A 26,340-nucleotide genomic window follows, 5' to 3' on the forward strand; every position below is an offset into this window, starting at 1 on the left:
CTTTCACGTTTTTACGTTACTTGAAGGCCACCGTAGTTCTAGACATGCTTGTGACACTGCAGAGTGTTAAACTGTGGTAACGCCAGCCGCCGTCTGATTTCAGTTGCTCCTAAAGTAGTGTTATTATGGTATGCATGACCTCTGAGCGAGGTGAATGGCGTTCGAACAGTTTTGCAGTCGGCGGCTCACGTTACCGCAGTCTTGGAAAGGGAGGAGTGAGCGAAGGGGTAATCAGTTGGTTGCAATCTGATTTTAAAACATATTTGACCATGATTGATAATTTAAGCTTCAGTAGTCAGTATATTTTTGGCATCATTTGGCAAAAATTCCATATAGCGTTTTATAAAAATAAACTTTTTTTAATCACATTTGCTCCAATCTGCCTACATCAGCTTTAAAACTCAAAAATTCTAAATTGACTAAATCTATTAAATTGTTTAGACATTTTAAATTTATTACAATTGTTAAGCAGACCTCGAATGTTTTTTGTTTGTTTTTTAATTAATCTTTTCCTTTCCTTACAGTTTATAATTTATTTTTATATTATTTTTATACTGTAAAATATTTTTGCAGAATTGTAATGAAAAATCTGAACATGCGAATACATTGTATTGAACTTTTGAAATAAAGCATTAAAAAAAAAAAAAAAAGTTGGTTGCAATCTGCAACCTTGTTTTGGTTTCTTTAGTCGATTAGTCGACTATTCGGTTGTTGTGGTTTCTTTAGTTGACTAATCGGTTGTTTTGTTTGTCACAGCTTTTATTCTGAAGCCCTAGTTGTTGGACTTCCGGCAGTGACGTGTCTGTGTTCGGTATCTTTCGGCTCTGCTCGGATCAGCAGCTTCACAGAACCACAGAACCATAGAACCACATAGAACCGAGCCACGAACCCGCTCCTGTGAGCCGGATCATGGAGTAAACATGGATCACAACCGCAGCTTTCTGTTTGAAGGTAAGAGCTGAGACTCTCCGCTCCGCTGCTCCGGCCGGCCTGCTGCTCATCCTACCCGCTCACAGCGCTCCGCAGGCCGGCTGGAGGAGGCAGGTTCTCTCGGTCCTCTGGAGCTCAGTGGGAGCTAACGAGGCTAACCCTTAGCCTGTAACATCCTCACTAACCGGGTTAAACGAGCGCTGGCAGGCCGCTGACAGCACCACATCTCCGGGCCTTAGAGGGGGAACACCGGGCGGTCCGGTTCGGTCAGGTCCGGTCCGGTTCGGTGGCTTTTAAACCGAATCTTTGGGCTTTTTTTAAGCTATCTAGCACCGTTAGCTTAGCTCTGCAATTTGGGAGCAAGGCCTATAGAAAGGAGGTTAGGACACGTGTCATCAGCGCGTATGTCTTTGGGGTTTATGGCGCATGCGCAGTAGAATCTGGCTTGCACTTGAGTTACACTGCGCATGCGTTATAGACCCCTCGTTGTAGACCCGCGTCCCAATCTCCTTATGTAGGCCTTGGTGGGAGCTGGATGTAGCTACAGGAGACAGGCCTTCCTGCCTTCTGCTAGTCTGTTAGCCTCATTAACGTTTATAAAACACTATAAAATACATAAATACTTTAATAATAAACATTATGAAACACTAGACTAATTGGGTGTAACTTAAATTGGGTGTAAACTGGGTGAAAATTGGGTGTAAACAAGCTTTACATGTTGTCCATGTATCTGTTTTTATTTTTTTATTTTTACCCACTCACAATGTTGTTTGGTTCTGATTCCCCAGAAGTCTTTGTAGATATTTAAATCAATATCCTCCTCACAAACACTAACCATATACTTCCATGCAACACACACACACACACACACTTGTCTTTTTTTATATATTTAAGGATTAATGGCTTCTTTGCCTCTTCCTGCACTGTATATTATTCATTTATTTTTTGTTATGTTGTATAGTCTTAAATTGTGCAAAACAAATAAACTAGTCTCCAAACTAGCATGCAAACGTGTTAGTTTCTAATATTAGCTGGCTAATCATTAACAGTCAGATGGTAAACAGACTGTGGGTTTCATGCTGTTAGTGTCATCACTCATGGTGCTCTTCACTGGGTCTAAAAGTCCACATGTTAAGGTTAGAGGCTGCACAATTACACATTAAAATAAATAATATTAAAGCATCTTAGTGAGGGGTTCACACACAGAAGAACTAGGTTAGATATGTCATTACTGCCTTGCTCAGTGGCAGTGAGAATTATACTCATATACATTTAAAAGATAAATCTGGTGATATTCTGTTTTTCTTATTGTCAACAAATCCCATAAAAACACCAAAACCAACAGTGAATGTATCTGCTAACAAGTATTATAGTATAGAGTAGGGATGTCACGGTACCAGAAATCTAGTAGTCGATACCAATACCAGTGAATTTCCATGATTCTCGATACTAAATACGATACAGATTTGCGTATACCAATGGGCTTGGAGCTGAGAGCCACTGACAGGAAGTCAGAAAGTATTGAGAGACTAGTACCATGATAAACAGCTGGTCTAATCCTCTAAATACTGAAGAAAGATGCTTCAATGCTTCCTTTTTAATCTCCTTTAGCAGAGGATACACTGGACCATCCTTTACCAAAGGAAACGAGATAATAACATCCCACAATTCCTTGCAGCAGCAGCAACATTTAAAGCGACGCACGTCAATAACATCCGTCGTGGCATGATTACCTAGTGCAAGTACAGTCGGAAGGGCTGCCCTCTCTCTTAGTCAATGAGTGATGACTAATCGAACGTTTTGGTTCTTTAGTGGATTAGTCGACTAATCGGTCGTTTTGGTCTCAGTCAACTAAGATTTCTTTAGTCGATTAGTTGACTAATCGGTTGTTTTGGTTTCTTTAGTCAATTAGTCAAACTAATCGGACGTTTGGGTCTTAGTCGACTAATCGGTCGTTTTGTTTTCTTTAGTCGACTTTGATTTCTTTAGTCAATTAGTCGACGGATCGGTCATTTTGGTCTTAGTCGATAAAGATTTCTTAAGTAGATTAGTCGACTAATCGGTCGTTTTGGTTTCTTTAGTCGACTAATCGGTCGTTTTGGTCTTAGTCGACTAAGATTTCTTTAGTCAATTAGTCGACGGATCAGTCGTTTTGGTCTTAGTCGATAAAGATTTCTTTGGTGGATTAGTCGACTAATCTAACGTTTTGGTTTTAGTCGACTAATCTGACGTTTTGGGTTTCTTTAGTTGATCAGTCGACTAATCAGTCGTTTTGGTTTTAGTCGGCTAAGATTTCTTTAGAAACGGGCCCTAGTATTTTTGGTAGATTAACTGCATGTTTGTTTAATATACAGATGAGTTCTACTTCCTCTGAGGTTGAGTGCAGTTGTGAGCGACAACAAGCTGTTTGGATTAGATCATGTGAGAGTCAAAGTTCTCCTCCAGCTGCACCAGAGCCTCTCACTTTAGTCTGTTTGGATAAACCGTGTCTGTGTAGCTGTAGCTGTCAGCAGAGATCCTCCATCATGGATTTGAGCTGCAGGAAATCCACTGTTGTAGAATAAATGAGTGTACTAAAGCTCAGCAGGGATCTAAATGTCCCCTCGCTAACATTATCAGGGCATTATGTTGTGATTTATGAAGCTGAAGAGGGCATGAATCTTGCAGACTTTGGGGGTTGACTGTGTGTATTAGCTGGAACTGGAAGAGATTAGGACAGGCTTAATTTGGCTCGTTGAGGATTGAACGAGAACCGACTGAAGCAGAAGAGCTCTGGGATCATAATCTAATATGTGATTTTTGAACTTTTGAGGATTATTTTTCTTGTCATTTAAAAAGCCCCTGAAATGGATAATTCACTCAAATCAGGCAGCATGTTCAGACTGTTTTTAGTCCCATCTCTTCAACGTCTGCAGCTGCACGTGGAGGACAGGAGCGTTATGTATGAGGCCAGGAGGAAAATGGGCTGAAGAGACGCTCAGTACTCGGTTTGTAGGACAGAAAATAGACGCAGCTATTAAGGCCTGAAATGACAAGATGGAGGTTTTAACTGATGTTTACCTGCGGGGCTCGCGGCCAGATGGATAACATGCATTAACATGATTATGTAGGTGAAGTTTGAGAGGTCATTGGGTTTAAATCAGCAGGACTGAAGTGATGTTTTGTTGAAGCAGAGAAATCCCAAATAAAGTATATTTGTTAACTGTGTAGGTTCACTAGTTTAAAACCCTTCCACATTTGAGTCCTCTCCTTTGTGTTGGTTTTGATATTCACTTCACAAATAGGAAGCCAGGGCCTCGTGGGAAAAAACTTAACTTTTCTCAACAACATCCAGCCGATGTTAATAAAGATTTGTGCATCAATGACAGTGTTCATATTATGTAAGAGTTGTACTTTAGAGATGGGACCAATCCAATATTGGTGTCAAGCCTAATATGACGTAATTCACATATCGGATATCGAACTGAGGTTACCGATCCATATAAATCATATGTAATGGTGGAGAATATCCCTCCGGCCGTGTTACGGCTCAAAGAAGCTAGTTGGATATCAGGGCTGGGACGATGCACCTATCTCTTAATTCAGTACTATCACGATACTTGAGTGCCGATTCGTTAAATATTGCGATTCGATATTGCGATTTTTGTTAACATTTTTAACACTAGACCATGGAAAAAAGTTAAATCATACACTTCTAGGGGCTTTAACTTTGGAAAATATCTAAATTAATCCAGTGAAAAATTGATTTCAGATTTTCATGTCCTGAAGTCAAATATATCATATATAGTCATTGTCAGGAATTATTTATCACATTTTTTCCAGCAACCCAAAAATCAAAGAATAAAGACATTTCCCTCATAAATTAGTGGTATTTTCTTTTTAATTTATAAGGGACATGTAATGTTTTATACTTCTGGTTATTTTAATCCATTGATCTTAGTTATCAATCTTTATCAGTGCTCCATCAAACTTTGCATTGATGCACGGTGGATGTTTTCACTTTTTCACATCTTATAAACACTGATGGGAGGTGAACACTTGAGGTCTGTACTACGAAGCGAGTTCAACATACCCAGGGTATCTTCTCGTTATCTGGCTTAACTAACCCGAACAAATGAGATCCCGCTAAGAACTCAGTAAATCAACCCAGGGTTTCTCAATCTGGCTATGATTGCGTTCACATGAACGGGGCTTTTATATGAGTTGATCTCTTATCTGGAACATAACCTGGTCCGGAGCAGGTTAGGTGTTCAGCATCAGTTACCATGGCGATCTACCCCGTTAAGAAGTGAACCACCATTGTAGGACGGAAAACCCTGAAGTTACCTCGCTAACGCCAGATCTGCTGCTTCGTAGTACAGGCCTCAGGTCTTTACATTGGCACTCACCCCAAAATAATAGAAATGGTGTTTGTGTTTATTGGAGAAAATGTCACCTATAATCTGTTATTATGACAATGACTTGAATGTGATTTCCAGTTGCTCTGAAGTTGATATAATTATGAAAAAAAAGTACTGCATCATTTTACACGTACAGTACTTTTGTACCTACTCTCATGTCACAAATCCTACTATAATTTGTGTTGTAATAATAATCTTTATTATTACAGAGAGATATTGGTATTATCTAACCGATATCACCGTACATGCTTATTGACCACAACTAAAAGAATCAGTTAATTAATTAAGTCTGCAAAAAGAAAGATTTACTGAAGTGACATGAGTGTATTTTTGATATTTATAGAAAATAACGAGAAACCTAAAGTTGTCATTTTGCTAATTGTCAGCAGTGTTTCATGTCATGTAGTTGAAATGATCAGCCGTGAGACGTGGCTTCATTTCAGCTGATGGCGCTGTGTGTGTGTGTGTGTGTGTGTGTGTGTGTGTGTGTGTGTGTGTGTGTGTGTGTGTGTGTGTGTGTGTGTGTGTGTGTGTGTGTGTGTGTGTGTGTGTGTGTGTGTGTGTGTGTCCGTGTGTCCGTCCCGTCACTGATGTGAGTCTGGTTTATTATTCAACCCAAGCCCTGGATAGATCAGAGGCCAGACGAGATGGAGGGTACAAGCACAACAACTGGAGCTTTTCTCTCTCTGGTGACAGTGAAGAGGAAAGGAGTCATGAGTAAGCACTTCTCTCTCTCCTCCAGCCCTCGTTATTCAGCATCACAACCACCTCCACCATCGGCAGCGCTGCACTGCATCACTTTCCCTCCACGTAAAGGAGAACGAGCCCAGTGACACCTCTGCTGATGAGCAGCCTCGTCTCGTCTCTGATGATGTACTACTGTACACAGCGGCCTTTTAGTGCAGCAGTTAGGACGCATAAAACACCGTCTGCATGTAAATCTGCTCGGGTTGGACCGATATGATGGCTGATAGGAAATATTAGTAGTAGAAGAAGTATTCAGATCTTTTACTGCAGTCAAAATAGCAATACAACAGTGTATAAATACTCTGTTACAAGTCAAAGTCCTGCGTTCAAAATAAGTAAAAGAACAAAAGTATTAGCATCAAAATATACTTAAAGGTACTATATGTAACTTTCAGAGAATCCCTGTTATTAATAACACCAGTGGCTGTAAATATGTGAAAACTAAACTAAAAAACATCTATTTGTAAAGAGGCTATAAGCATGAAAAAACATTCAGAAATATGTGCAAAATATCCAAAAAATGTCAGAAAATTATTAGTAAAATATGTGAAAAATGTCCAAAAATATGTGAAAATGTCTGAAAAATGTGTAAAATATCCCCAAAAACGGCTGAAAAAATTAGTAAAATATGTGAAAAAAATATGTGAAAATTGTCTGAAAAATATCCAAAAAAATAACTAAAATATGTGAAAACTAAACAATTTCCTTTACATAGAAATCAGACTACATTTATACGTGTAAAAACGTACATACAGTCCCTTTAAATAGCTGCCAGCTGAGTTGTAGTTTCTCATGATGCTCTGCTTGTAGATAACTTATCTAATGTAAATACCGTTTAAATGACCTCCAACATATATTTGGCATTTCTCTACTGCGGTTTTGCTGACATTTATTTCCTGCAGCACGTCAAACACAGAGTTTTATCTACTAGTCTGCATGAAGTTGAAGTTAGATGTAAAGTTTGTTTTGACCAGTTTGATTTTATTATTTCCTCCTAAAACTAATGCAGTCAAATACAATAATAAATCCTACTTTTATTCAACTATTTTAGAAAGGTGTTGATTCAACTTTATACCGAGATGTTTCTAATAAGAGTGTAGACTAAAGAGACACAGTATATGTATCGGTCAAACTCTTTATTTTTCATTTTAAAAAGAATCAAATGTTAAGCTGTATATCAGCTGGTGGCACGTTCAGTACTAAAACTATTGAATTAAAAACAACAGCAGTGATGTAAATACAAATCCACTTTGTCATTTTATACCTACACTGATACACTCAGAGAGATATGTATAAATGTATTAACATAGAGTAGAGTGCGCACACACATACCAGAGTCTGACCATAATGTGTTGTTTCCGTTTCCTGTCAGTGTGAGCGTGGTGAGCATGGAGGAGATGGACCGGCAGCAGCCGACCTCCCCCGAGGAGAAAAAGGTAAACTCCCTGAACTCTCTCTCTCTTCTTCTCCCTCTCATTTTGTGACTGTCAGCTCTGGTAGTGTTGACTCCCAGCGGGGCCGCGGGGCTCTCCGGACGGCCCTGCAGACAGCGCCAAAGTCTGGCTGGCGTCTGGAGGCCCAGGAGGACCCCGGCAGTCTATGAGTTAACACTACTGGGGTGTTATGGGAGGCCTCGAGGGCATCTGCTGCTGCTGCTGCTGCTGCTGCTGCTGCTGCTGCTGCTGTTGTTGTTGTTGTTGTTGTTGTGGTGAGAGGGCGAGGGATGTTGGCCTCTAATTGTTCTGTAAAGGATCACTGACTCTACCGTTTGATTTATGTTTTAAAAAAACAGATGAAACTCCGGGGAATTGAAATGGTTAATGAATATGTTTTGCTGACGTCACTGCATGCTTTGCTCAGAACATAACATGTTTACATGTGATAATATCAGTCCACCTCTCTGAAGGATGAGTCCTGTTGACTTTCTTGATCACTTGACCTTGTACTTAGAGCCAGCTAGAGGTCAAGTTTTCCACTTGACCCACACTTCAGTTCATGAAAGGATTTCTCTAAAACTAAAGCCTGTCAACCTCAGTCATATTCAAGACTAATGCTAACATACTAACATACTGTAACATACAACATGTTTCATAGTAAACATGCTGTAACATTAGCAAGCTAACAAGCTAATAGGGTAGTGCTTTATTTTATTGCTACATTCTTGATAATGTCCTCGAGAGAACTGTGTCATTTAGCACAAAGTCTAGGTAAAGTAAGGACATTGCTCAGTTGGTACACTGTGAATTAATAGTCTTTTAATCAGTGCACAGCAGGCCAGCAGAAATTCAACAATTACACATATTAGAATCATAAAGTTTCCAATGATAAATTGATAATAAATAAATATGTACTTGGGTTTTAAATGTGTATATTTATGAAAGCGATAAGGGTTTAAGATTATCGAGTTTGTCTGTTTATTTACCATGTATTCAACAGATTAGCATTAGCGTGTCTGTAGACGTTGTTTCCTCTAACTGATGACTCCTCTTATTAATGTGTGTGTGTGGTCTCCTCAGTCTCCCACTCGTAGGCACTTCACTTCCTCCGATCCTCTGAGAACGTACGAGAACCGGCCAAATAATCACATGAGGCCGCTGAGCAAGCTGGCGCCCAAAAGGCTCAGGTACAGTATGCAAGCATACGCTATGTTTCTATTTATAATATAAAGTCTGCTGTTGTGCTTCACCGCTCTAAAAGTCTGGAATGAAAACACCGTGGGGATTTAAAACAAGTCAGAAATATGGAAAAAGTTAATTCACAAATTTATATTTTTGAGAAGAATCATGTTTTTCTCTACTATTAGATATAGATTAAAAAAATATATAGATGTTAAATCTCATTAATCTTTTACAAAAACGTGCAATTTTGCCATTTTAATTGTCTTTTGTTTGTTTATTACATAGTTTCATGTGAAACCAGTGATGGGAATATCTCTGGAAACAGACAAATAAATAAATACATTAATAACTTAATATTGGACCTGGGCAATATGATGATATATATCGTCAAAACAATATTAAAATAAATAAATTATTAATTATAAATAAATTGAAAATGAATGGATAAATAATAAATAGAATAAAAATGATGAAATGGTAATTAGACTTGATTTAAAAATTAAATAAAATGAAGGAAATAGATACCCTTTGAGATCATTTAAACATAATAAATCTGATTAGATAATGTTCAACTCACCTGTGAAGTGTTCTTATAATGATGTGCTGTAAACAGGTGTTTGTTTACATCAGTAATGTTGTCCTCTCCTCTCTCTCTCTGCAGCGAGGTCCCTCTCACAGTAGCAACGTCCTCCCCCATCCCCAACAGAACCAACTATTTCATCATCAGTCCGGCGCCTTCACAGGGAATCGTTTTACAAGGGCGACACTTTCAGCACGCACAGATGCCCTCTGCAATAAGGAAACCAGTCCAAAGGTGAGCCGGAGCGAGTTCACCCTGTCCTGCAGCTCGTCTGTTTTTCTTCTATCACTGGATTACTTCGATATTTATTGTATTTATTCATAATGGACAGAGATAATAATATCCTCGGAAAGTATAAAGTCCCTTTCACACACTATCCCTGCATGGGGTCATGGGTGAATGTGAGCAGGGAAAAATGTTGTGAATGAAAGCAGTAACACTGCAGGGACGAGTACGTAAAGAGTTACGTCCGCCTCATAGAAGACACTTTCATGTGGAGCGAGCGAACCAATCACAAGACTTCGCTGATGACGTGTTTGAATCTGCGACTTTTGTACGGTTTGCATTTACACCAATGCTTTTGCAGGTAATTTGATAACTAACAATAAATAAATATGTGAAAAATATCCCAAAAATATGTGAAAAATGTCAAATAAATATCAGAAAAGTATGTGCAAAATATTCCAAAAATATATGAAAAATATCAGTAAAATAGGGGAATAATATGTGAAAAATGTCTGACAAATATGTGAAAAATATCAGATAATTATCAGAAAAATATATGAAAAATTTCCTAAAAATATACAAACATTATCAGTAAAATAGGGGGGGAAAAATTGCAAAAAATGTCTGAAAAATATATGAAAAATATATGAAAAAATACGATCATTATCAGTAAAATAGAGGAAAGATTTTGCGAAAAATTTCTGAAAAAAATATCAGAAAAATCTCTGACAAATATGTAAAAAGAAATATCAGAAAAATGAACAGTGAAAATCACTAGCGGCCCATGAAAGGTTATCCCAGTAATTTACCAGGAACTATGTGTGAAAGAGGCTTTGAGGTTTGTTTGAGAGTTGAAGATTGGGCTGAGTTATGACTCCTGGAATCAGGTTAAAGTACTTTAAAGTACCTCTCCTGCTGCTCTAACTGTTGGTGAACGCCAAACCACCATAAGAAACGTCCTTTTGTTTTCAGACCACCAGCATGCACCTGTTTCTTTAACCTCACACAGTATCTTTACCTTCACGTCTCTCCCTCCATGACCCCCTTAGGGAGGCTTCCTCAGTTTAAAAACCTCTGGTTAGAGGACAGAAATACTGGGTTCTCTCTGGAAAAAGGGAAATGAAATGTAATCTTTAGCTTGTACATCCTCAGTCACAGTGTTTGCCTTTCGTCGGGAAGTTCTTCAAGAAGTTAAACGAGTGAGACAGAGTGTATCATCTTAAAAGAAATAAAATGTACTCTGCCTCATTACATTCATCCTCCTGATAGATAAGAATAAAATCACTTTAATTGAAGTGTAGGCTGTAAAAAATGAATTACTGCATCAGTGAGACGTTTCTCTCTTTTGATTTTTATCTTCAAGCAGCCTTGATTTGAAGGAAAGGTAAGACTTTGATCACTCCGACTTGATTTCATTTCACGCTCTCTTTATGTCCCCAGAATACAAACTGTACCCAGTTGGGGCCCCTAGGGGAAATTTCGGATTCGGAGCCGCCTCCCTTGCCGCTCTAGGGTCAGACATCACAATGGTTTTAGAGGTCCCGTATTGTAAAAAGTGAGATTTTCATGTCTTTTATAATATAAAGCAGGTTTAAGTGCTTTATAAATACCGTTAAACTATCAAAACGCTCAATATACGGAGGAATACACACAGCCCGCATTCAGAAATTGTGTGTTTGAAACAAGCCGTTAGGATTTCTGTCCATTTGTGATGTCACAAATATACAATATCTCCTTGAAGTTACACTTTTAGCATCACCTGTCAGTGTGGCACAAACCTGCCCCCCCTCCCCCTAGTGTAGCTGCTGTTAGATGTACAACATGTTTTATGCAGCGGTTATTTCACTGACCACGTTGTCTTCTTTCTTCTCTCTGCTGCAGAAGTGACTTCTCCACCACACAGCAGGCTGTAGAAGTGGACAGCATCGTCCTCACCTGTCCAGAGATCGCAGGTAGAGTTCTCACTGCTCACCATACGCATCACGCAGGATCTTTATCAAGCTGTTTTTGAAGAGATGAGGGTGATTTACAGGCTGATAGCTGCTGTTGAATTGGGCACACTGTGTTCCTCTTGCTGGGAGGAAAAGACTGAATCGTGTGTGTGTGTGTGTGTGCATGGATGTGGTGTGTGTGGTTTGCGTGGTTTGCTTGTATGTGGCTTTGGTGTTTGTGTTGTGAGAGAAGTGTGTGTCTGCACTGATCAGTATCTCTGTATTAGTGTGTGTGAGCAGGTAGTGCATGTGATGATGTGTGCAGGGCTGCAGGTCTGTGCTGGACCTCTCCCTGCAGAGGAGGAGATCTCAGACCTCCCTCATTTAATCCTCAAAGCTCCCGGTTCGAGGGAGGAGAGCTTATGAAACGCTCGCCTGGCTAAGAAAGGCTCGCTGTCCGAATACGGAAATAATTGGGCGTTTTTGGCAAATAACGGTGACCTTGGAGGGAAACTGTTCCCAAAATAGGTTTTGTCATCCACCTTTTTTGGGGGAAGATTTAAACAAAGAGTGTCCTTGTGTTGTGCTCAAAGTAAAAGTTGCATGTTGGCTATTTTCAACCCAAACTAAGCAGATTTTGTGTGATTTAATTGCAATAAACGGATCAAAAGGATGTCGAAATAACTACATAATGATGCTGATTTGAAAAAAAGGTCTGAATTCATGCTTTGTCAGGTCTGTCTGCAAGATGACGAGCAAACAACTTTTAAAATGCTTGTTTTCTGAATGGAGTTTGGATGGATCAGGGCTAGGATATGCTATGGCTGAGTGGACGTTTCCATTTGAAAAACTCGGAAAAGAACTCAGGTGAAGTCGACCTTTAAGATAAGATAAAGAAATTCAGCTCAAAGATAGAAATAACTACAAATAAATAGAGAAAGTAAACAACAAATTAAATAAATAATAAGAGGTATATACAACTAAACTAAAAACGTTTGAAACAAAAGCAAATATGAGATTTTTTAAAAAGTGGAATCTGTTGGATCTTGAATTCTGAAACACGTCTGGCACATGACTATGTATTAATAGTAGTACCAGTATTTAGAGGCTCATCTGATCCTCCTTGGTGGAGGTCTGCACTCTCTGAGTTTTCTTTAAAGTAATGTAAGATTCTCTTAGAAGTCAGAATCAATCAGTGATTCGATAAGATCAATTAATAAATGTTTTTTTTTATTGTTTAACCTTTCAGACGAGGACGCGCTGAACATAAAGCGTCGCATCCAGCAGAAGAGGAAGCCGTTGGAGGACTGCTATACTTTCCCATTGCCGGTCAAAGCAGCAGAGGTTAGGACTACATTACCCAGAAATCATAGCAACTGCACACTTGTCCCGTCCACTCAGTCTGAGCTGGAGATGGTGTCGAAGGTTTCTGAAGCAGTGTTGTTGGAGTTGATGATGTAAATCCTTAAATATGAAATGTCCTTTGTGGGATCAGGCAACTTGTTACCAGGCTGCTGTTTGAGCAGCTCTACCTGTCATTCATCCTCTCATCAGCCTGTTAGTAAACCTCTCATCCAGCAGTGCACCTCTGACTCTGAGCCTGTAGTGCTGCTACATATTCAGCTGTTCTCTGGTACAGGCTGTGCTGTGATCAGCCAGCGGTGACCTTTAGAAACAGACTGACAGTGTGACTGAGAAGCATTATTACAGGAAGGCAGTTTTATTACTGCAGCTTCTACCACAGTTAAACATGTTAACATGTTAACCATGACTCATTTATAAAGTGATAATATGTCAGAAGTTCATTTAATCGACTTTAACAAGAGTTTTTCGTTGGCAGCCTCTGCGGCAAACTGTCTACCAGACGGTGTGCGTGAAGTGCAACAAGCCCAGCGAGGGCGGCAGCAAGTGTCAGAACTGTGGAACCGGTCTGGCGCCGCTGATGACTTGTCAGCAGACCACGCTGTCATCCCCGACCCCCCGGCCCCCCATCCGGTCCCAGCCCTCCCCCGGACCAAACAGCCTGCACTTCTACAAACCGACCACGACCATGACCATGAGGGGGCCTCACGGGGAGACCCTGCCCATACGCATCGCCAGCACCAGGGGGACCCTGCTGCCTCTGAGCAACGGCAGGACCCCTCTGTTAGCCGGGACGTCGAGCTGCTACGGAGCCAGGAACCCGCCCAAAGGGAAGAGGGCGGCGGCGGCGCAGCAGCACAAGCTCAACGACCCCAGTGAGTAAATTACTGATGAAGAAGGAAAGATTTAGATCTGTGGTGTGTTTGAAGTTCTCTGACGAGGTCCTGAACTCCAAACCTGCACCAGATATAAACATAGCATGCTCTCTTCTGCCAGACTTAGTATCTCAAAATAAAGACTTAGTATCTCAAAATAACGACTTAGTATCTCAAAATAAAGACTTAGTATCTCAAAATAACGACTTAGTATCTCAAAATAAAGACTTAGTATCTCAAAATAAAGACTTAGTATCTCAAAATAACGACTTAGTATCTCAAAATAACGACTTAGTATCTCAAAATAACGACTTAGTATCTCAAAATAAAGACTTAATATCTCAAAATAAAGACTTAGTATCTCAAAATAACGACTTAGTATCTCAAAATAACGACTTAGTATCTCAAAATAAAGACTTAATATCTCAAAATAAAGACTTAGTATCTCAAAATAACGACTTAGTATCTCAAAATAAAGACTTAGTATCTCAAAATAACGACTTAGTATCTCAAAATAAAGACTTAGTATCTCAAAATAATGACTTAGTATCTCAAAATAAAGACTTAATATCTCAAAATAAAGACTTGGTGTCTCAAAATAACGACTTAATATATCAAAATAACGACTTAATATCTCAAAATAACGACTTAATATCTCAAAATAACGACTTAATATCTCAAAATAACGGCTTAATATCTCAAAATAATGACTTAATATCTCAAACTAATGTCTTAATATCTCAAAATAATGACTTAATATCTCAAAATAACGACTTATTGTCTCAAAATAACGACTTAATATCTCAAAATAACGACTTAATATCTCAAAATAATGACTTAATATCTCAAAATAATGACTTAATATCTCAAACTAACGACTTAGTGTCTCAAAATAACGACTTAGTGTCTCAAAATAACGACTTAGTATCTCAAAATAACGACTTAGTATCTCAAAGTAACGATTATTTTGAGATACTAAGTCATTATTTTGAGATACTAAGTCGTTATTTTGAGTAAAAAAAGTTGAAAGATATTAATAAAAATACCCGATCTCACAACGTCTGATGTTCCCTCCCTCAGTCGTCCTGTCCAGTGACGACGATGAGGAGGCCGACAACGCCAGCACAGGAAGTGTCAACAGACTGGACAGCGTCTCGCCTCGACCCGCGGACTCCGCCCACTCCTCGCCGGCGCCCTCCGGAGGCCGAGTGGAGGCTGCAGTGAAGAGCGCCGGAGAGCAGGAGGTGCCGAACACCGAATTCTTTGAAGACGTAAACATGAAGATCACGATACCGCGGAGAGCTCGGATGAAAGATCAGGTGAGACTTTAGTGGCCGAACCTGCACCAGGCAATCAATCATATATTTGATGCTCCCTCTTATTGAGAGAATCATCTTTAGTGAGCTCACTGAATGGAGACTCTGACTCATTCATGCGTTACCACTGAGCCACAAAGGAGGAGAATCATTCAGCGTATCTGTCTCTGAGTAAACGAGACTTGAATGTGCAGCGAAGTGAAACCAAACAGCTCCTCATGCCGTCCCTGATGTCCTCACATTTTATTATTTTATTCTTTTTTTTCAGTTTGGGAATCAACCCCCCGAGCAGTTTTCACCGAGGCCAAAGAAGCCCAAGTTCGTGTCCAACAAATGTGACAGCATCATCTTGGAGTGTCGGAGCGTCAGGGTGGGAACTCTACGCAGGATGGTGACGAAGCCCGTCGTCGTGAGTACTTTGATTCAGCACTTTGAGCAACATGTAACCGATAACATCCAACTCTGTCCTGCACCGAGTCCTGGGCACGTTATGGAGAAGGAATCAGGTCATTTTAAAACCCCACAAAAATATCTAGTTGTATAGATACACAATTACATGTTATGTTTACTGTATGCGCGCTGATATATTTCACATTTTTTATCTGTTCTAAATGTACCTTAAAGGGAGATTTGTCAAGTATTTAATCCTCTTATCAACATGGGAGTGTACAAATATGCTGCTTTATGCAAATGTATGTATATATTTATTATTGTAAATCAGTTAACAACACCAAATAATGACAGATATTGTCCAGAAACCCTCACAGGTACTGCATTTAACATAAAACAATATGCTCAGATCATAACATGGCAAACTGCAGCCCAACAGGCAACAACAGCTGTCAGTGTGTCAGTGTGCTGACTTGACTATGACTTGCCCCAAACTGCATGTGATTATCATAAAGTGGGCATGTCTGTAAAGGGGAGACTCGTGGGTACCCATAGAACCCATTTACATTCACACATATGGAGGTCAGAGGTCAAGGGACCCCTTTGAAAATGGACATGACAGTTTTTCCCTCACTAAAGTTTAGCATAAGTTTGGAGCGTTATTTATCCTCCTTCATGACAAGCTAGTATGACATGGTTGGTACCGATGGATTCATCAGGTTTTCTAGTTTCATATGATACCAGTATCTTCACTCTAGGTTTGATCCATTGTGTTAATGTATTAAAGAAATTAGTGGCGTTAAAACAAATTTGCGTTAATCTGTTATCGCGTTGAAAGCCCTACTAAAATGACTTAAAACACAGGCTTATATATTGTGTTTTTAATCTTTGGATATGTCTTAAATTGAGGTAGATAAATATTTAAATAATAATAAATATGGATATTATTTGAGAATTTACAGAAGTGTAAATACAGTGGGGTTAAAACCGTGTTATATTAAAGAGGAAAATAACTTCTGGAAAGAGCTCATGGTGCAGTAATGTATCCAGAAGAAGACAGAATACCGACCGAAATCTTCAAAGTCCAGTCGAGCGATTCGACTGGACTTCTGAAAAAGAAAAATGGAAATGATAAATTAAAGCTGCAAGCAGCGATGAACGGGCCCTCGCCCCTTGCGCGTCGGGGATGCTGGCGGGACGCCGACCGACGCGGCCGGGCACCGTGAAGCCGAAACTCTGACGAGCGCCACGACGCCTGCTGCAAGGCTCTACGACAAGCGGTTCACGAGTTAGAAGGGGGGCGTGGCTAATGTGTAGGGGGCGGGCATAACCTTCACCAATGAAATAGGCACTCTCTGCTGAGTGATATGACACCTCCCACAAGACTCTACGACAAACGGATCATGAGTTATGAAAGGGGGCGGGGCTAATGTGTAGGGGGCGGGCATAACTTTCACCAATGAAACAGGCACTCTCTGCTGAGTGATATGACACCTCCCACAAGACTCTACGACAAACGGTTCATGAGTTATGAAAGGGGGCGGGGCTAACGTCTTGGGGCGGGGCTATGAGTATAATTTTTCATATACATGTCATCAGTACTGGACCACCATCATACCTGAGAGATTTGGGGCAGATCGGACTATGTACAGTTGAGTTACAATAACTGCCTGTTTCATGGCGAATGGCTCAAAATGGCCGCCACGCTACGGTCCGGTCGTTAAGTGAACACTCATCATTTTAATAACTTTTCATCTTCAAGGTCTTAAGATGGTCCTGACCAAATTTCAAGTCGATCAGATCAAATCTGTAGGAGGAGTTCGTTAAAGTACGCGGCCTATAAAACGCTAAAAATGACATGAAATCCAATATGGCCGACTTCTGGGTGGGCGGAGCTAATGAAATCCAATGAGGAATATGTTTCAAATAATGAGTGGGATATGCATACCAAATTTCATGAATATCGGATCAACTTTAGATTTCGACGCGTTAGGGGGCGCTATAGAGCCCGCTGGCGACGCCCGTTCCCAATCACTACAGAACATTGCAATTTTCGCCACTCCCGACGCATGTTCCAATTTTGGTGAGTTTTGGGGATGGCTAAGGTCGTCAAAAACGCGTTCTTGCAGCAGAAAATAATAATACCGACAAAAACAATAGGTTCCTTGCACTTCGTGCCAGGACACCATTGGGTCCTGGCACTTTCGTGCTCGGGCCCTAATTACATTCTTTGTTCTGTCTTTTCAGTTTTCCATCGACCAGATCCAGCTGGAAACTGAAGGTACGAGTGAACCAGCAGTAATGAATTCAGCAAATAAAACACTGTGTGCACAAAAACTGTTGGATCAGACATCAGTGGAGTGTGACGGCACCACGGTCAACGCCACCACCGCCACCGTCTGCTGCTTCAGGAAGATGCAGCAGTGCAGTTTACTGTCGGTGCTGGTCAGCAGAGATTAGTTCAGTCACACCTCTGGCAGCTTTATGTCTCTAAAATGTGCAAAAACACCAGCGAGAAATCTGATCCACTGGAAACAGCAGCATATGACATTTTAAACCTGTTATTTATTCATGTGGAAGCTTAAAGGGATAGATTGGATTGTTTTAAGTGTAGTTGTATGAGGTACTTCTCCATAGTCAGTGTGTTAACTACAGTAGATGGAGTTACCAGGACGAGAGCCTGCATGCGTCTCAGCAGAAACACAATAAAACACAACAAAACCGTCTTGATTAGTCTTTCCAACCAACAATCACCAACTCTGATTTGGTCAAAGGCAGACCATTAAATTGACAAAAAATCGCCTAAAAAAAAAAAGAAAACTGAAAATATTCACATTTAAAAAGCTGCAATCAGAGAATTTTGATTTGAATTGATTATCAAAATAGTTGGTGATTAATTTAATAGTTGACAATTAGTCGCCAATATGACTTTTTCTGTTGTTTTTAATCTTGTTGTGGTGTATGTTTGTTGTCAGGCCCGGAGCCCAACACCATAGAGAATATTTGTCTTCGGGCGTCGGAGCTGATCAGCTGCGAGTGGTGCAGCGTCCGGAAGCTTCCGGTCTTGTTCTTCCAGACGACTCCGGCGGAGTGCGTCCGCCTGCGCACGCAGCTCAACATGTCCGAGGAGGACGGAGCCCATTGGTACGACTGTTCCGAGGACAGTAAGTACAATACTACACAAATGCGGTATATGCAGTACATATCGGATCGGCAACCGAGCACCGTGATAGTATCCAATCAGGAGATAGTAGTATCGTCCCGGCCCTCGTAAACATGTTCTAGTAGAAACCCAAAATACAAGTATGAACCTGAAAATAAGCGCAGTATGTCCCCTTTAATACAACACAATAAAATGTGTCTTAAAACAAATGTGTTTTTCTGTGCCGTCAGAGTCGGATGAGAAGTACATCGTTCTGATCTTCGAGAACGGCCTGGTGATGAAGGAGCAGGCGATCCTGGAGGACATCCTGGGCGAGATCGGCAGGACCAACAACCTCAGCAACTTCCCCGCCAAGCTGCCCTTCGAGGAGGCCAACTGCCGACTGGTCAACTACAACAAGGCCTTGAAACAGAAGGAGGAGAAGGTGAGTGGGAACACGGAGCGATACGGATCAGTAGGACTAAAACTAATGATCGTTTTCATCATCGATTAATAAATTTAACTGTTATTTGTCAACTATCGTTTAGTCTCTGAAGTGTCTTGTTTTATTGACAGATAGTCCAAAAACCTATGGAGGACAGAACCTGCAAAAAAAATTTAAAAAATGTGCCATTACATGTACAAAAATTAATATTAAAAATAAATGTAGGCATTCATTAATTGATAGAATATGACATAAATTTCTATTTATTTTTTAATTTGCTTCTTTATTTATTTTTTTATTTATTAATTTCCCTATTTATCTATTCTTCTATTTAATTTCCCCTTTTATTTATTTATTTTATTAACTTTAAAATGTATTTATGTATTATTGCATTTATTTTTTATTTATTTTGAATGCATTTTTAAATGTATTTATTCATTATTAAATTGCATACATTTATTTATTTATTTGTTTCTGTATGATTTTCCATTTGCATTTTCCCCTCTATTTATTTCACCTGTAGTCATTTATCTGCTTTTGCATTATTTTTTTATTTATTTTAAATGTATTTTTAAATGTATTTATTCATTATTATATTGCATGCATTTATTTATGTAATTTTTAATTTTTTAATTTTTTTATTTCAAAATGATTTGCCCTTTACATTTTCCCCCCTATATATTTTGCCTGCAGTTATTCATTTATTTATTTTTGAAGCCCAGAATCACAAACCCAGAGTTTGCTTTGCATTTTTTGTTTTTCAACAATAAATGGGGTAATATTTATAGGTCAGGTATAAAACAAAAATTGTTGTAATATTAAAAAAAAACTTGGCAATAATCATAATATAAGTTCCATAAAGTGTAAAAGGGACGTTTAATGGGCTTTCTTTAAAAATCAATCTTTGGAATATTTACAATCAAATATGAATCAGCTGAATTCAGTACAGCGACTAGTGTTATGTGTTATATCAGTTTTTATTTTCTCTCTGCAGGAGAAGCCGATACAAAGCCCTCACAAAGTCACCCAAGGCTCTCCGGTCACCAAGGTCACTCAGGTCAGCCCGGTGAGCTCCGTCACCATGCCCGTACGCACGCGGATGGCCACCCGCCAACACACCAGCGCCTACTTTGAAGATGAAGACGAGGACATGACCGACCTCCAGCCCACCTTCTCCGGACCAATCGTCAAGTGAGTGGCTCTTTATTCACCTGGGAGGCGATTGAAATGTTTCCATACATACATATAGTAGTAGTACAAAATTAGTTGTTTTTGCTATGATGTTATATTATATGGATTTATGGTTACTGCACAATCATAGAGCGACATCCGGTGGACATTAGCGGTAATGCTGCTGATGTTACGCTGCCAGTGTAACAGTGCTGTGGGTGTTTGTCTTCCAGATTAATGGTGTACCCTCCTCCTCCAGCCAAAGGTGGCATGTCAGTCACTAATGAAGACCTCCACTGCCTTAATGATGGAGAGTTCCTAAACGACGTTATCATAGACTTTTATTTAAAGTAAGTATTTGGGTAAAAAAAAAAACAACCTTCCACACAGTAAAATTAAAATCTATCAGTGTTTATTTACTGTGTGACAGCTTTAATTTTCACCCCTCCTTTGTCTTTCTATATTAGATATTTAGTTTTAGAGAAATTGAAAAAAGAAGATGCACAAAGAATCCACGTGTTCAGCTCCTTCTTCTACAAGAGACTAAACCAGAGAGAGCGGAGGAACGCTCCCGACACGACAAACCTGCCGTGAGTCTCCATCCGACAGCCGACAGCATCACCAGATCGTCTTTTAACATCAGTTTCTTTCTTTTCTCTGCTAAAAGCTTTTAAAAACTTTTGGTTTTGATTTTTCCAGAATCCAGAAAAGGAAGCACAACAGGGTTAAGACGTGGACTCGGCATGTGGATCTCTTCCAGAAGGACTTCATTTTTGTTCCCATCAACGAGTCGTGAGTCTTTTTTGACATTTCTTTATTTTTTTATTTTTTTTTTAAAATGGTATTATTTATTATTTATTTATTTATTTATTATTTAGAATTATTTTGTATTATTATTTATTTATTATTTTATTATTGAGATTATTATTTTTATTATTATTAATATTATTATTGTTATTTCTTTTTTGAATTATTTTTTAGTGATTATAAAATTATTGTATGTATGATATGTAACCAGGGTACCATCGTTATTTTTTAATTTTTTAAATTGTATTTTATTTTATTTTTTAATTTTATTTTTTATTTATTTTTTAACATGGTATTTTTATTATTTTTATGTTATCATTATTATTAATAATTTATATTTTATAATTATTTATTTTTCATGATTCATTTATTCTTTTTATTTTATTATTTATGATTTTTTGTTTGTTCTTTTTATTATTATTATTAACTAATAATTATAATTATTTCATTCTTTTTATTTTATTTATTTATTTTTTGTGATCATAAAATGTAATATTAATGATATATAACCCTAACCCATCTAAAATGAGACCTCGGTGGCTAATTAAAGGTTTAATAACTAAATAAATCAATAACTTGTGTTTTCAGAGCTCACTGGTACCTGGCAGTCATCTGCTTCCCGGGTCTCAAGGGTCCGGTCTACGAGCAGAACCCGCTCTACCAGAACGCGCTTCCAGCCTCCGCCTCGGCTGCAGATCCCCCGTCAGAAGAGAACATCCCGGACCACTGTCGTCCTCTGTCCCCAGACAGAGACGGGCTGGACAGCTCCTCGGAGAACCTGTCCCCCGGCGTCCCCGAGGCGTCCGCAGAAGGTCAGACCAACGGCGACCCCGCCAAGGAGAACGCAGCCTTCACGGAGGGGGGACCAGAGCCTTCCAATGCCACCGCGGCGTCCGGCAACGGCCCGGCTGACGCAGAGCAACAATACACAAGTGAGTCTTTTAACCGGCACAGTTTAGTGCTGGGAGGAGAAACTCAGTACTGTTTTTAACAGGCCGAGTGTCCGTAGCATCGAGTGTCCATAGAATCGAGTGTCCGTAGCATCGAGTATCAAACGTTGCAGGAATATAAGCCTACAATATCTATATCGAGGTATTTGGTCAAAAACATTGTGATATTTGAATTTCCCCGTATTGCCCAGTCCTAAACAATAAACATTTAGTCCATTTACTTTTGTATATTTAGATTTCACCATGTGGTCATGTATTTTAAATAGTTTAAAAACTGTTCTTTACTGAAGATTTGTAAGATTTAATAGAGTAATATTTTCTCTGATACCTCAAACCTTCGATCTTTAGAGTTTCCATAAATGCACCACAGAAGAAGAGCTTTCAGAACACTTCCTGTCATAGATTATTTGATTCAAGCAAGCTGACTGTCACGCTGTGGTGAAACAAATGGATATGAATCGATGCCTGGAAGAATAGTTTACGTTCGTTCCCATCAATGAGTCGCGAGTCTTTTTAAAAAAATATATATATATGTATTTATTTATTTAATTATTTTTTTTAATTGTAGTATTATTATTATTATTATTATTATTGTTATTTATTTTATTTTATAATTATTTATTCTTTTTATTATTATTATTATTTTAAATACGTTTTTATTGTTTAGTGATTATACAATTATTGTACTTATATGTATTTTTATTTTATAATAAATTAATAATTATAATTTTGTATTCTTTTCAATTGTATTTTATTTATTTATTTATTATTATTTTTTAAATTGTTTAAAAACTGTTCTTTGCTGAACATTTGCCAGATTTAATAGAGTAATATTTTCTATGAAAAGCAATAAGCAAACCTCAAACTTCCGATCTTTAGAGTTTCCATAAATGCACCACCGAAGAATAGCTTTTAGAACACTTCCTGTCATAGATTATTTGATTCAAGCAACTCTCTGCAAGCTGACTGTCACGCTGTGGTGAAACAAATGGATATGAATCGATGCCTGGAAGAATAGTTTACGTTCGTCTGCACAAACTCTGAATTCCTGCAGTCTTTTGCTCCCTCTGAGTCTGAATTTGTTCTTAAATCCGAATCCAAGAAGCAACTTTAACGTCTGAATAACATCACATTTAAAAGTCTTAGACATGCTGATAAAAAGCAGATTAACGTAACAGATGAATGCTGTTTTGTTTTTAGGTGAGTTGCAGAGAATCAGTGTTTGTTACGGTTCAACAAAAGGAGACGACGACACCTTCACCTTCTCTGATGACCAAAGCTCCTGTCAGGTACTCGCTGCCTCTCTTTGCTTCTTACATGTACCGTCTCATCTGAAGCTCTGGATGAAGTCCTTTTAGTTACTTATCAGTTTCATGTTGTTGTCTGCGTCTCCAGGATGAGTGCAGTGAGGACGGGACTCTGGCTGAAGACCCTGTCCTATATGACGCCTCCGGTTTGGCCTCCAAACTGCACCTCTGCAAACAGTGAGTTGATGCACGTCTGGCGTTTCACCTCCAGGTGGCGGCGCCGCTCCGCTGGAACAAACACAGCAGAGTGACGACAGGGGGATAATGTTGACTAGAGATCTGCTCTTTTCTTTTTCTCTGCTTCAGGCCTTGTATCCTCATCATGGACTCCCTGCGCGGCCCGGCCAGGTCGACGGTGGTGAAAACTCTCAGAGAGTGAGTGTCTGCTGCAGCTGCACCTGATGCCTTTCACACATTTTAAAGAGTTTATTTTATACATTTTCTATTTTTTTATGATGTAATAGAGCAGTGATTCCCAACTGTTTTGACTTGACAAAAAAAAAAGAAAAAGCAATGTCTACCTGAAGGGATAAAACTATCTATTGAAAATCGAGGTAGAAGGAAGTTACCGCTTTTATTGTTGTAGTCTGAGTAACGTGACGTCATATCCGTTCAAAAATAAATTAATAAATAAATGACTCAATAAATAAATATGTCATAATAAAAATAAATAAATAATAAATGCAAAAATAAATAAATACATTTAATAAATAATAAATAAATACAATTAAACAGAAGAGTAAATAAATAAAGAATCAAATTAAAACAGAAATATCAATTTAGGTCACATTTTTCTATCAATTAATTAATGGCTACATTTATTTTTAATATAATTTTTCTCTGCCTTTAATGACATTTATTTCTTTATTGAGTAATTCATTTATTTTTTATTTTGTCAGGTTACGAATCATAGAAAAAAGTTGTTTCTTATGACTGTAGAACTTGCCTGAGATTCTTCACGTTTTAAAGTTTTCTTCAGTATTGAAGTAATCCACTGATGGTTGTCTGTACATCTTTGTGTACACTGTAAACAGGAGCTGCTAATAGATAATTTGGCACACTTATAATGGTATTAATATTGATAATATTAATATTAATGTTCAGTGTGTTTTGTCATCACTGAGACGGTAGTATTTTTGAATAGGAAAACCAACAGTGGTGACTGAGCCGGAGTGTGCGTTTGTTTTAGGTACCTGGAGGTGGAGTGGGAGGTGCGTAAAGGGACTCAGCGGAGTTTCGGGAAGGATGTGATGAAGGGCTCCAGCCCACGTGTGCCTCAGCAGGATAACTTCAGCGACTGTGGAGTTTACATCCTGCAGTATGTGGAGAGCTTCTTCGAGGTGAGCAGGAGCAACTTCAACACACCGTCGTCGTATTAATGAAACATCCTCAGACCGTCTTCGGACTTTATTTCAGTCGCTGAGTTTGCATCACTTGTTTTTAAGACTTTCTCTGGTTTCTTGTTTTTCCAGTTCATTTAACTTCTTTAGTCATTAACGTCCATTTTATTCACATTTTAAAACAGATTCATGGCTCATTGATGAGCTTTTATTTCAAGTCAAAGAAGATTATACATACAGTATATTTTTGTGTCAATGCTCATTTCCATTTATATGAAAGAATTCTAAAATTATATTCATGTACATTCACAGATGATATTAAAGATAGAGGATTGTTTTTTGAGATTGGAACAATACCAAAAATAAGCAAATCAAAAAGAGAAGGAACATTTTTCAAAATAAAATAAATAATTTAATTTAATTTAATTTAATAAAATTTTATATATATATAAAATTTTATTTACAATAATAGTGTTGGAGCCAAAATATATTTTGTTGTTATTGTGGTTAAATAAATGTAGTTTATAGGCCTGTCAAAGTTAACGCAAATTTGTTTTAACGCCACTAATTTCTTTAAGGCATTAACGCAACTTGTGATTTTTAGGTTATTAGGGATTTTTTGTTAATTGATTTCCAATAAGAAATATATACATACTGGTACATTTGCATAAATCACCATATCACTGCTGGTTTGAGCCTTTTCACTCTGATTTATTGACAATGATACAAACATAGAATATGAGCAGACGTATTCTTTAATATTAGTCATGTGGACTTCCCTACCATCCAAAAATAAATGCAAACATGTTCATAAAATAATCAACTTTCTTTGTCTCTTTCACGTAGAATCCGATTCCCAGCTTCCACCTGCCGGTGAACTTGTCCGACTGGTTTCCGCAGCAACGGATGAAGACGAAGCGCGAGGAGATCAAGGAGCTGATCGTGAAGATCCAGGATCAACAGGAAATGGACAAGAAGGAGCGGCTCGGCTCTCCGCCCGGCTCTCCTGGAGAGCCTGAGATCGAAGAGACTTCTGGGTCGACGGGCCGGCCGCCACACCTACCTACCATCAGCCCCTGAAACGACCCCACCTTCCTCCTCCTCCTCCTCTTCCTCGTCCTCGTCACTCCCAGGCCCTGCTGGGGGGGGGCCGAGCCTGATTGTACGCTGCTGGTTTCACTTCGACGTGTCTGAAACTCCCTCCATTCACCACAGACATCAAACACACCTTTAACTTTGTATTGAATAAAACATGAACTGTAAATATGCTGGAGTTTTTCCCGCTGCCTTTGTAATTTACTGACTCAGTCATGAAGTGGCCCGTTAACTTATGTTTTCATGGATGTTCTTCTCTCCAGAAGATGCTGTTGGTCTCTTGCATCGTTATTTTCTATGCTTTCTAGTTGTGTAGACGAAGACTAAAACAAACAAAAAAAACACGAGAAGAAGTTGCTGTTATTTGTGAACAATCCACCCGTCTGGAGAAAAGAAACTGTACTGACGAGTCACATCCGTAGTTCAGTGCTTGTTGTGTCTCTTCCATGTGGAGCGGATGAATTTTCAGCATTAAAAGCAACTCGAGATGCAAGAGCACTTCCTTTGCCTTAACTTTTTATTTGTGCGATCGGAGAGTTTTCATCAGATTGTGTTTTCTGTCTCTGTGTGTGTGTTGCTTCTTAATCACAGGTCTGGAAGAGTCTTGAATTTTTGTTATTTCTACGTCCGGAGACGTTTGGACAATGAGATATTTTCTTTGAAAGGAATTAAAAATGAAACATGAAAATATAATTTACATGATGGATTGT

The 26,340-nt window shown here is 38.8% G+C and overlaps 1 protein-coding gene across 3 annotated transcripts; it reads left to right on the forward strand.

Annotated features, from left to right (window-relative positions):
• The first annotated feature begins 788 nt into the window (after positions 1–788).
• On the forward strand, positions 789–26,128 carry senp6a (SUMO specific peptidase 6a). Of its 3 annotated transcripts, XM_037750858.1 has the most exons (24): positions 789–951; positions 5,951–6,047; positions 7,450–7,513; positions 8,594–8,700; positions 9,357–9,509; positions 10,864–10,884; positions 11,382–11,452; positions 12,681–12,775; positions 13,272–13,668; positions 14,749–14,987; positions 15,253–15,393; positions 17,622–17,655; positions 18,350–18,538; positions 18,768–18,961; positions 19,956–20,152; positions 20,365–20,481; positions 20,599–20,721; positions 20,831–20,923; positions 21,527–21,870; positions 23,089–23,177; positions 23,284–23,372; positions 23,502–23,570; positions 24,385–24,535; positions 25,382–26,128. In XM_037750858.1, exons 1-24 carry the CDS (start codon positions 921–923, stop codon positions 25,613–25,615), a joined length of 3,339 nt encoding a protein of 1,112 aa, XP_037606786.1. In that variant the 5' UTR covers positions 789–920; the 3' UTR covers positions 25,616–26,128. The 3 variants fall into 3 exon arrangements, with proteins under 3 accessions (XP_037606786.1, XP_037606787.1, XP_037606788.1); XM_037750859.1 differs by lacking the exon at positions 10,864–10,884; XM_037750860.1 differs by lacking the exon at positions 5,951–6,047 and having other exon boundaries at positions 797–951.
• Positions 26,129–26,340: the final 212 nt, after the last annotated feature.

The sequence above is a fragment of the Sebastes umbrosus genome, chromosome 18 (genome assembly GCF_015220745.1).
Source record: "Sebastes umbrosus isolate fSebUmb1 chromosome 18, fSebUmb1.pri, whole genome shotgun sequence".
NCBI classification, from domain to species: domain Eukaryota; kingdom Metazoa; phylum Chordata; class Actinopteri; order Perciformes; family Sebastidae; genus Sebastes; species Sebastes umbrosus.

What these genes read in the sequence shown, in the direction of transcription:
- senp6a (XM_037750858.1), top strand. Translation starts at nt 921, where the DNA reads ATGGATCACAACCGCAGCTTTCTGTTTGAAG. An exon ending in GCACAAGCTCAACGACCCCA is followed by an intron (nt 13,669 to 14,748) that starts GTGAGTAAATTA and finishes TCCCTCCCTCAG; the next exon opens with TCGTCCTGTCCAGTGACGAC. An exon ending in TGGTGACGAAGCCCGTCGTC is followed by an intron (nt 15,394 to 17,621) that starts GTGAGTACTTTG and finishes CTGTCTTTTCAG; the next exon opens with TTTTCCATCGACCAGATCCA.